Genomic DNA, 13527 nt, shown 5'->3' with positions numbered 1-13527 from the left:
TGTGTGTAAACAATACTAATCGTGTGTAAATGACCCTTACATGTAAAAACTGTGTGTAAACAATACTTATCGTGTGTAAATGATCCTTACTTGTAAAAACTGTGTGTAAACAATACTAATCGTGTGTAAATGACCCTTACATGTAAAAACTGTGTGTAAACAATACTTATCGTGTTTAAATTATCCTTACTTGTAAAAACTGTGTGTAAACAATACTAATCGTGTGTAAATGATCCTTACATGTAAAAACTGTGTGTAAACAATATTAATCGTGTGTAAATGACCCTTACATGTAAAAACTGTGTGTAAACAATACTAATCGTGTGTAAACGATCCTTACATGTAATAACTGTGTGTAAACAATACAAATCGTGTGTAAACAATGCTAACCCATGTGTAAATGATCCTTACATGCAAAAACTGTGTGTAAACAATACAAATTGTGTGTAAACAATGCTAACACGTGTGCAAATGATCCTTACATGTAAAAACTGTGTGTAAACAATACAAGTCGTGTGTAAACAATGCTAACCCGTGTGTAAACTGTTAACCATGTACAAGCTGTGTTTGAACACTACTAACCACGTGCTAATGATACTTACTCTTTGGAGGCAGTACAAACTGAACTCGTTTTTTGTATTTTATTTTTATTATTTTTATTTTATTTTATTTTTTTTTTGTGTGTGTGGTGGGGGAAGGGGTGGGTTTTGTAATGTTTATTGTGATGTCTATGTTTTCGATAAACATACGTTTCAGTTTGAAGTCTACTATATTTAACGTCAGAAAAAAAAAATCATTACTGTTAAAAGGCAAGTTTGTGTGTGACATGTAACACCTTGTATAGACTGGTGGTTTGTTATAGGGTTCCAAACCATTTCTAATCTAACAATGACAAGGTAACAAAGCAATACCTTTACAGACCTAGTCTTAAAACAATTCTTCTCGCGGAACTACAGAACAACACGGAGTTTACGGCTGATTGTGTTTGTAAGTCAATGCCTTGGTAGACTGGTCTTCACAAACAATATGTCAGCTTGACGTTGTCTTTATTACAATATCGCTTACAGTTTTCCCTTTTGTAAAAAGATATGTAATCAAACTTTCTGAAATCATCGATCCATGATTATAATTAGCAACGCGCCATACAGCTTTGAATAAGTTATGATGACAAAAATATCCTTTTTTTTCGATCGTTTGATTTGTGACTCCCTAACAATACTGTGTACCGTGGACAAACCAACCTAGCGCTGACTTTCCGTCTGATCGCCTTTATAAGAAGTATGTATAATACCAGATACTGGGGCTAAACAAACTACTGAATAAATCTCTTATGATTTATACTTAAGGTATTTTTGAATAATTACAAACTTGGAGTAGCTAAACCAACATGTCGTTGAGTTGATGTTGTTAAATACACTCCGTACTGTAGACAATGTTTATTCCCGGCACACTTGCCGTGGGATTTTCTACATTGTTATAAATCTATAGACAAATGGTAATAAACAGTGTATTCAGTAAGTTAATGGCTACGAAAAGCTTCTAAATCCGATGTTCACTATACTGTACAATAACGTAAAATATTGTACAATATATGTACACAATATATACATTGAAAAACTTAACACATTGTATGACAATGTATTACACTCGTATACAATACATTTTGTAACACTGTATATATTGTACACAATATACATCGTGTTACACTGTATATGTTGTACATCATAAAGTGTCCGATATATAGTGTAAACGCCACATGTCGAATTACACTCAATTTAATACACACACTAAGTCGTGTTACACTGTATATGTTGTACATCATAAAGTGTCCGATATATAGTGTAAACGCCACATGTCGAATTACACTCAATTTAATACACACTATGTCGTGTTACACTGTATATGTTGTACATCATAAAGTGTCCGATATATAGTGTAAACGCCACATGTCGAATTACACTCAATTTAATATACACACTATGTCCTGTTACACTGTATATGTTGTACATCATAAAGTGTCCGATATATAGTGTAAACGCCACATGTCGAATTACACTCAATTTAATATACACAGTACGTCGTGCTACACTGTATATGATACACACTTTACATCTATTTAATTTATATGTTGTATTCGTTGTAATGGTGTCGTATATATAGTGTTAACACTTGAATTACACGGGTTTTTTTTTACACATTACATTTATATATTGTTCCAAACGTATCATGCCAAAGCTATATGTATGTACACTTTATACATAGAGGTAACACAACGACTGGTGGTGGTTTATGATATATATTTCACTCTCGTTAATCCGTTTTTCAAAAGTTACAGTAAAAAGGTTTTAACTTGTTTTTTTTGTTACGTTTGGAAAATAACCAACGTGAGAGAAAGAAATACCATATATTTCACAGAGTGTGTGTGACCTGTTTCTACTTCTAAAAAACTATCCCAAATTGAATTGACCTATTCTGTAACAGTTTGGTTGATAAGACCTGTAGTGAAATGCCTCTAATGGATATTTAAATCTGACAATTTCAGAAGTATATGAAGGTATTGTAATTAATTTGTTATCTTCAAAACAGAATTAGGAATAGAAATAAAAATGAACTCCAAATTATTAGCAAAGCAGTCGTAAGCTACTTATTACGAATTCTAATTTCGGCAAAGCTCATCCTGTCAGCCAATCAAAACATGCTTAAGTGTTATACTACATGTGGTGTAACATGTATGTTTATACAGTAGTTATCAAAGCTAATTGATGCCTTGGGGATTCAATAACATTCATCTAATTTGGTAGAAGATTTGTATATATTGTACAAATTATAAATCATGGTACACTTATACATCGTGTTACACTGTATATATTATACACACTATATATCGTGTTACACTTTACATATTGTACAAACTACACATTGTGCTACACTTTATATATTATACACACTATATATCGTGTTACACTGTATATATTGTACACACTATACATTGTGTTACACTGTATATATTATACACACTATACATTGTGTTACACTTTATATATTGTACACACTTTACATTGTGTTACACTTTATATATTGTACACACTATACATTGTGATACACTGTATATATTGTACACACTATATTTTGTATATATTGTACACACTATACATTGTGTTACACTTTATATATTGTACACACTATATATTGTGTTACACTTTATATATTGTACACACTATATATTGTGTTACACTGTATATATTATACACACTATACATTGTGTTACACTTTATATATTGTACACACTATATATCGTATATTGTACACACTATATATTGTGTTATATATATTGTACACACTATACATTGTGTTACACTTTATATATTGTACACACTATATATTGTGTTACACTGTATATATTGTACACACTATATATTGTGTTACACTGTATATATTGTACACACTATACATTGTGTTACACTGTATATATTGTACACACTATACATTGTGTTACACTTTATATATTGTACACACTATATATTGTGTTACACTGTATATATTGTACACACTATATATTGTGTTACACTTTATATATTGTACACACTTTACATTGTGTTACACTTTATATATCATACACACTATATATCGTGTTACACTGTATATATTGTACACACTATACATTGTGTTACACTTTATATATTGTACACACTATACATCGTGTTACACTGTATATATTGTACACACTATACATTGTGTTACACTTTATATATTGTACACACTATATATCGTGTTACACTGTATATATTGTACAAACTATACATTGTGTTACACTGTATATATTATACAAACTATACATTGTGTTACACTTTATATATTGTACACACTATACATCGTGTTACACTGTAAATATTGTACACACTATACATTGTGTTACACTGTATATATTGTACACGCTATACATCGTGTTACGCTGTATATATTGTACACACTATACATCGTGTTACACTTTATATATTGTACACACTATATATTGTGTTACACTTTATATATTGTACACACTATACATCGTGTTACACTTTACATATTATACATCAAATATTTATAAGTTGTACATCCTGTAAATAGTGTTACCACTTCATATAAGACTTGTTTATATCAAACATGAATTTTTGTGAAATATCGTATACCGTATTGGGTTTACGTCACACGAAGCGTGTTGCGACATTACATTGAAACTTGATAGGAGATTTTTTTTTATTATTTTAATAGGATTCTCATTTTATATCTGATAAAAAACATGGTACAGTAACAAACATCTAGTGATACAATATACATTTTATAAAACAAAAAAATCTAAAACGCATATCCTATGTTATAATCGAGACAGCTTATATACGTAATATCTTATTAGCTTCCATACAGAATACCTCTGTATACATAAAATACATTATCTCCTTCAGATACGTAAATGGGCGTCACCAACGTGTTTTATAGACGGTTTAAACATATTATCGGTAGATCTAAATGTACCACTTATAATGCATTAGACCCAGTGTATCATCACAGTAATTAATTCACATTCTAACACATTGAATCGTTAATTATATCTACGGTTTTTACATTTTTACTGCGGACAATTCATCTGGAAACGCATTACCGTACGTATAGTAATCATAATACCTACATCTGTCTCAAATTACTATAAGTGGTGACCAATTTAATGAATATATGCAATACATGTCTGTGAATTAAACTATTGATTTTCATTTCTTAAATGTTCTGATCTTTAGAGAGAAAATAACCAACTCATGACAGAATCCAATAAGAGGTGAGTCAACAGGGTGTGCAATCGGTATGTAGTGTGTTGTTAACTTATAATGGGCACGAGGCACCGTTTAAACTCCGATAGCACCGTTATGTGTGGAGATAAGTTTGAACATCACTATTCTACAGAGCTGACCTGCGTGTTTATGTTGATTGCAGGAACACTACGGAATTCCTATTAGTGGCATAAAAACGTGAGAGAAAAGACCAACCAGAATCCCTCGAGGTTAAAATAAGTCTGATATGGAAGTGAATCTCTACTATTCACAAACAAACACAAATGCATGTTTTATCAACTATAATTATTTTATATTAATATAAGATTAAATCGTTAAGTAAGAGATGCAATGGTAAGATAGGTTTTGATATCACTCAAGTTTGTGTACACGGATAGTGTAAAACTTGTTTAACAGTTTTACTTGCGTCAAAGTAACGCGATGTTTTTGCTTGTTTAGAAATACACATTACACGTGCTGTTTTCATTTTCTGAAGGATGTTATGACTGAAATGCCATTTTTTGTAATAAAAAATCAAGATGTTTTACAATTAAACACAGGATTTAAAATTTCCCAGGAATCCATGAACAGTAAGATATATTCCACATTATGAAATGTGCCACACAAAACGGCTGCGTACTCCGGCGTCGTGCACTTCCGGTTTAGTCAAACATGGAAGCGGAAGTCCTCCTTTATGATATAAATAAGAAATGATCTTGATATTGGCACTAGATTTTCAACAGTTTTATGTGTCACACATTCAAACTAAGCATCGAATCTAATACGTTTGTTATCCATCATTCTGCGTACATAGCATACACCAAGCCGAGAGCGTACAATGACGTGTTCTTGTACACGTGCTGTGAGAAAGTGTCAAATTGTGCACTCCACATGCACCTGCTCGTGAAGGCCACAGACGGATTGAACTCCTCTCGTTGTCCGATACAGACAACAGTGATGATCTTATATCGTGAGAAGCCTAGCATTTTCACGCGCTGTTTTAACCTGTCTGCTAGACTTTTTGACATATTACTACACTCTTCTTTGTTATATGTCTTATCGTCCAGCTCTTTCTCAAACAAATCCTTTATACAGTCTCGTAAAAGGTCACTTCGGACCTTTTTGTCCGGTTCCGTTTTGTAAGTATTTTCATACTTGACGTTCGGGCGTTGTGTATGTGCTGACGTTATAATTAGCGTTGAACGTCCGGGGATGGAATCTACAATTGACATTTTCCTATTGTCAATAGACGGTCTCCGAACGGCCAAATTTTCTGGTGCTGGGGGTTCTAAAGAGGACTTCCGGGTGGCAGCATCTGATGGAGGAAGAGTGCTCAGCTTCCGGCCCGCTCCGTCCCCTTTCCTGTCCTGTTTCTTACTACTAGTGCTCGTACTCATCGTGGCTTTTTATGGACTAACTTTCTAAAGACCAAATTAAGCCCTTTTGTCAGGGTATGATTAGTGTAATACTTAAACCTGGCACTTGCAATTAAAATCCAATTTTCACCGGTACACGATTGAAAATAAATACGGTTCGTTTAGGTTATTATCACTAAAGGTAAAGCGTGCCTAGTTTGATCCCAAAAAAACACACGCAACCACCCTATATCACTGGATGTCACTGTCTCCGTTTGAATGTGGTCCGTTACAGAAATTAAAACTGAAACAATTTCAATGTATTTCCTCTGCCTTGCCTACAATGGCTCCTAGTGACGACCTTTGTCTCTCGGTGTTTAAACATTCCAACCGAGCCCTTAGATGGGTCTGTATATATAATCAAATAAGATCTTATGATTACCGTTGTGATTCGATGGACTTGGGTGACTTGATACGCTGGGTATCCCAGAGTTACGATAGACACGACCGCCTAATTGATCTTTTGTGCATTAGATCACAAAGCCTACCATAAACAATCCGATATAAAAAAATCTGGTTATCCTAATAGTGACGTATATACCTACAGAACACAGATATCACTTTAAGTTAATGCTACTTAAATCCTAGCGTGTCATCGCGACGACTCTGTTATAAAACCCCCTACCGTCTTTAATACACTATTTTGGGTCAGTGTGCTATGACTTGTTTGGTGTATTTTATTTATTACATGTCATTATATTTTTCAACAATAAGTGATTTATTTAAAATCAGTGTTGATATAATGCTGGCCATTTGTCTGTTGTAATATTAAGAGAACTTTAATAGTTTGATTAAACATATATGTTTTTTTATGAAATTAATAAATTCCTACGTGCTGCACAGTTCTGTGTAAAAGTGGCAATGATCCCGGGTGATTAATTGGAAGAATGCTGCAAAAAACAAAAAAAATTAGATTCCGTCCATGTATATAACAGTCGATGCGTGTTAGTTTCGATGGCACAAGATTATTCTAAAGCCGATATATCAAGACATTGCGTCAGTGTTTTAAAACATTTCAAATCTATTTTAAGCTTAGACGACACTTTGTGAAACTCTGCGTCCTGGCGGTATATCTGCATATACTACTATAAACTGGTGCAATAAATGTCTAGATCATATGTCGACGCGTGTCGCTCCATTCCAAAAATCGTTCGCTCGGTCATAAGATGACATTATTCTGTTTATTTATTCACTAGAAACATTTATAAATTCTGCGTTACAAAACAGTTAAATGTCGGTTTTCACATAAAGTTTAACGTAAACGACACCAAACACTTATACCGATTTTATGATTTGCTATGGGAACATAATTTAATACAACACCAATTACACATGTTGGTGTTGGAATAGTAAGTTTTACGACGCCGACGACACGGGTTTGGTGTTGGAATCATAAGATTATACGACGCCGACGACACGGGTTTGGTGTTGGAATCATAAGATTATACGACGCCGACGACACGGGTTTGGTGTTTGAATCGTTGGGTTATACGACGCCGACGACACAGGTTTGATGTTGGAATGATAAGGTTATACGACGCCGACGACACGGGTTTGGTGTTGGAATCATAAGATTATACGACGCCGACGACACGGGTTTGGTGTTGGAATGATAAGATTATACGACGCCGACGACACGGGTTTGGTGTTGGAATGATAAGATTATACGACGCCGACGACACGGGTTTGGTGTTGGAATGATAAGATTATACGACGCCGACGACACGGGTTTGGTGTTGGAATCATAAGATTATACGACGCCGACGACACGGGTTTGATGTTGGAATCATAAGGTTATACGACGCCGACGACACGGGTTTGGTGTTGGAATCATAAGATTATACGACGCCGACGACACGGGTTTGGTGTTGGAATCATAAGATTATACGACGCCGACGACACGGGTTTGGTGTTGGAATCATAAGATTATACGACGCCGACGACACAGGTTTGGTGTTGGAATGATAAGATTATACGACGCCGACGACACGGGTTTGGTGTTGGAATGATAAGGTTATACGACGCCGACGACACGGGTTTGGTGTTGGAATCATAAGATTATACGACGCCGACGACACGGGTTTGGTGTTGGAATCATAAGATTATACGACGCCGACGACACGGGTTTGGTGTTGGAATCATAAGATTATACGACGCCGACGACACGGGTTTGGTGTTGGAATCATAAGATTATACGACGCCGACGACACGGGTTTGGTGTTGGAATCATAAGATTATACGACGCCGACGACACGAATTTGGTGTTTGAATCGTTAGTTTATACGACGCCGACGACACGGGTTTGATGTTGGAATGATAAGGTTATACGACGCCGACGACACGGGTTTGGTGTTGGAATGATAAGGTTATACGACGCCGACGACACGGGTTTGGTGTTTGAATCGTTAGGTTATACGACGCCGACGACACGGGTTTGATGTTGGAATGATAAGGTTATACGACGCCGACGACACGGGTTTGGTGTTTGAATCGTTGGGTTATACGACGCCGACGACACGGGTTTGGTGTTGGAATGATAAGGTTATACGACGCCGACGACACGGGTTTGATGTTGGATCATAAGGTTATACGACGCCGACGACACGGGTTTGGTGTTTGAATCATAAGATTATACGACGCCGACGACACGGGTTTGGTGTTTGAATCGTTGGGTTATACGACGCCGACGACACGGGTTTGGTGTTTGAATCATAAGGTTATACGACGCCGACGACACGGGTTTGGCGTTGGATCATAAGGTTATACGACGCCGACGACACGGGTTTGGTGTTTGAATCGTTGGGTTATACGACGCCGACGACACGGGTTTGATGTTGGAATGATAAGGTTATACGACGCCGACGACACGGGTTTGATGTTGGAATGAAAAGGTTATACGACGCCGACGACACGGGTTTGGTGTTTGAATCGTTGGGTTATACGACGCTGACGACACGGGTTTGGTGTTGGAATCATAAGATTATACGACGCCAACGACACAGGTTTGATGTTGGAATCACCAATTAACACGACGCCGACGACACGGGTTTGGTGTTGGAATCATAAGATTATACGACGCCAACGACACAGGTTTGATGTTGGAATCACCAATTAACACGACGCCGACGACACGGGTTTGGTGTTGGAATCATAAGATTATACGACGCCAACGACACAGGTTTGATGTTGGAATCACCAATTAACACGACGCCGACGACACGGGTTTGGTGTTGGAATCATAAGATTATACGACGCCAACGACACAGGTTTGATGTTGGAATCACCAATTAACACGACGCCGACGACACGGGTTTGGTGTTGGAATCACCAATTAACACGAAGCAGACGACACGGGTTTGTTGTTGGAATCATAAGTTTATACGACGCCAACGACATGGGTTTCATGTTGGAATCACCAATTAACACGAAGCAGACGACACGGGTTTGATGTTGGAATTATAAGATTATACGACGCCGACGACACGGGTTTCATGTTGGAATCATAAGATTATACGACGCCAACGACACAGGTTTGATGTTGGAATCACCAATTAACACGACGCCGACGACACAGGTTTGGTGTTGGAATCATAAGATTATACGACGCCAACGACACAGGTTTGATGTTGGAATCACCAATTAACGCGACGCCGACGACACGGGTTTGGTGTTTGAATCGTTGGGTTATACGACGCTGACGACACGGGTTTGGTGTTGGAATCATAAGATTATACGACGCCAACGACACAGGTTTGATGTTGGAATCACCAATTAACACGACGCCGACGACACGGGTTTGGTGTTGGAATCATAAGATTATACGACGCCAACGACACAGGTTTGATGTTGGAATCACCAATTAACACGACGCCGACGACAAGGGTTTGGTGTTGGAATCATAAGATTATACGACGCCAACGACAGAGGTTTGATGTTGGAATCACCAATTAACACGACGCCGACGACACGGGTTTGGTGTTGGAATCATAAGATTATACGACGCCAACGACACAGGTTTGATGTTGAAATCACCAATTTACACGACGCCGATGACATGGGTTTGGTGTTGGAATCATAAGATTATACGACGCCGACGACATGGGTTTCTTGTTGGAATCACCAATTAACACGACGCCGACGACATGGGTTTGATGTTGGAATCATAAGATTATACGACGCCGACGACACGGGTTTCATGTTGGAATCATAAGATTATACGACGCCAACGACACAGGTTTGATGTTGGAATCACCAATTAACACGACGCCGACGACACAGGTTTGGTGTTGGAATCATAAGATTATACGACGCCAACGACACAGGTTTGATGTTGGAATCACCAATTAACGCGACGCCGACGACACGGGTTTGGTGTTTGAATCGTTGGGTTATACGACGCTGACGACACGGGTTTGGTGTTGGAATCATAAGATTATACGACGCCAACGACACAGGTTTGATGTTGGAATCACCAATTAACACGACGCCGACGACACGGGTTTGGTGTTGGAATCATAAGATTATACGACGCCAACGACACAGGTTTGATGTTGGAATCACCAATTAACACGACGCCGACGACAAGGGTTTGGTGTTGGAATCATAAGATTATACGACGCCAACGACAGAGGTTTGATGTTGGAATCACCAATTAACACGACGCCGACGACACGGGTTTGGTGTTGGAATCATAAGATTATACGACGCCAACGACACAGGTTTGATGTTGAAATCACCAATTTACACGACGCCGATGACATGGGTTTGGTGTTGGAATCATAAGATTATACGACGCCGACGACATGGGTTTCTTGTTGGAATCACCAATTAACACGACGCCGACGACATGGGTTTGATGTTGGAATCATAAGATTATACGACGCCGACGACACGGGTTTCATGTTGGAATCATAAGATTATACGACGCCGACGACACGGGTTTGGTGTTGGAATCACCAATTAACACGAAGCAGACGACACGGGTTTGTTGTTGGAATCATAAGTTTATACGACGCCAACGACATGGGTTTCATGTTGGAATCACCAATTAACACGAAGCAGACGACACGGGTTTGATGTTGGAATTATAAGATTATACGACGCCGACGACACGGGTTTCATGTTGGAATCATAAGATTATACGACGCCGACGACACGGGTTTGGTGTTGGAATCACCAATTAACACGAAGCAGACGACACGGGTTTGTTGTTGGAATCATAAGTTTATACGACGCCGACGACATGGGTTTGATGTTGGAATGATAAGGCTATACGACGCCGACGACACGGGTTTGATGTTGGAATGATAAGGTTATACGACGCCGACGACACGGGTTTGATGTTGGAATCACCACTTCATACGACGCCGACGACACGGGTTTGATGTTGGAATCACCATTTCATACGACGCAACGATGAAAGGATGCCCTTGGATTCACCCAGGCAAACTACGCCGGCGATAAAGATTAGGTCTATGAACTATGAGATTTTATGACACCGATAATCACTGCTAATGACGATGAAGATTATTTTCTGTGATGACCACAACGATACTGAAGCCGGAGGCGGGGGGGGGGGGGGGTAGAGAGTGGGCATTTTCTAGAGCAGGTGGCGTAAACATAACCCCCCCCCCCCCCCCCCCCCCCCCCCCCCCATTTCTATCATCTAAAATTTCAAAAAAATTAGCAAACATTATAAACTTAAGTTTTGGTCAAATACCTAAATTTTCAGACGAAACTAACATAAAACAATTTTGGAAATACCAAATGATTCCGCACAGCGCGTACAGTTGCGTCGTTGCTGTTGTTGCTGTTGTTGCTGTTTGTGCTGCTGCTAATGGTAATCATGACAAAAATGCGATGAATCAACCTTTTTCGCAATTTTTTGTTTTGTATTTAGTTGGGATTGGTAGGCTTGGTTGACAAATTGACAAGTATCGCATAATTACAGTTATACTGTCTTATGTATGGAGATCTGCGACACGAACAGACCGAGTACACTCTCGGAACCTTTCCTGTTATTGAATACATGTCGCCGGGGTTATCGTGCTCCCCTACTAATTATGATTGATGGCTTTGTACATTGTTACATGTAATTAAATATTACATTTTAAAGTATATCATATGACTAGAATCAAAAGCCAGCGACCCCCAATCGCGTAATCGTTACCCCTTAAGAATGTGTTCATTGCGACTGGTACCATTGTTAACGATTGTCAAATCTTCCCTTGGAAACTGGCGACAACGTTATGTAACTGGACCAAGGTCCACGCGAACTGGGCGAGTGGGCGGAGGGAGTAAGAAATAGCAAACACGGTCTTTAACAGCAGTGAGTAAGCCGATGAGTACTTCAGTTTTGTGATTAAGATGTTGTTGAATTCTAATTATGAGTTTTATTTCTTTCAAAATCTCAATACATTTTTTACACATGCAACCATGCACGGCGCTGAACAACACAAGTCTCGATTAGATTAAAGGGGAAGGTAAGCAATGTTTAAAAGGACAATTAAGTGAAGTTCGCTGTTTCTTGTAATTATATCACACATCTAAAGTGGAAATTTAAGTATTATACTTATTACATTCCACAATACTGACAAAATTACTGTTTTTTCTTTGTATTTCAATGTGATAACCTGTCCTCGGCATCACTTGTTCAAACATGGACTTAGGCGCTTACGTTGGACCTTTTATCAATATTTATATCATAGTGTTGAAATACGAAATTATACGGCAAAAATAAATGTCTATAGAATGCTGATGACCCTTCTGCAGTTTAACATACAATGACGAGAGTGAAATACATTAATGAAATATGTTATAACTATTGGTTGAAATGACCTTTATTATGGTGCCTTGATGAATTTAATATATTGTTTTTTTCGGCACTTTAAAATGCCTTGTGTTGTATTATGACTAGTCGACCCCACTAAATTACCACAGCGTTCTACAACTACTAACCGACCCCACTACATTACCACAGCGTTCTACAACTACTAACCGACCCCACTACATTACCACAGTGTTCTGCGGCTACTAACCGACCCCTCTACATTACCACAGTGTTCTACGGCTACTAACCGACCCCACTACATTACCACAACGTTTTACATCTACTAACCGACCCCTCTACATTACCACAGCATTCTACAGCTACTAACCGCCCTCTCTACATTCCCACAACGTTCTACAGCTACAAACCGACCCCTCTACTTTCTACATTCCCACAGCTTTCGACAGCTACTAATCGACGCCTCTACATTACCACACCGTTCTACAGTTACTAATCGACGTCTCTACATTACCACAACGTT

At 38.2% G+C, this 13527-nt stretch overlaps 1 protein-coding gene across 1 annotated transcript; it reads right to left on the bottom strand.

Annotated features, from left to right (window-relative positions):
* Window positions 1-5599: 5599 nt before the first annotated feature.
* On the bottom strand, window positions 5600-6199 carry LOC132552128 (dynein light chain Tctex-type 5-like). The gene has a single exon (XM_060216268.1). It carries the CDS (start codon window positions 6197-6199, stop codon window positions 5600-5602), a length of 600 nt encoding a protein of 199 aa, XP_060072251.1.
* Between the last annotated feature and the right edge of the window lie 7328 nt (window positions 6200-13527).

This window comes from Ylistrum balloti, unplaced genomic scaffold (genome assembly GCF_031769215.1).
Source record: "Ylistrum balloti isolate Yb309-2 unplaced genomic scaffold, AGI_CSIRO_Ybal_v1 Utg370240, whole genome shotgun sequence".
NCBI classification, from domain to species: Eukaryota; Metazoa; Mollusca; class Bivalvia; order Pectinida; family Pectinidae; genus Ylistrum; species Ylistrum balloti.
Note: the sequence above shows the minus strand (reverse complement) of the source record. Positions and strands in the feature narration are given on the sequence as shown.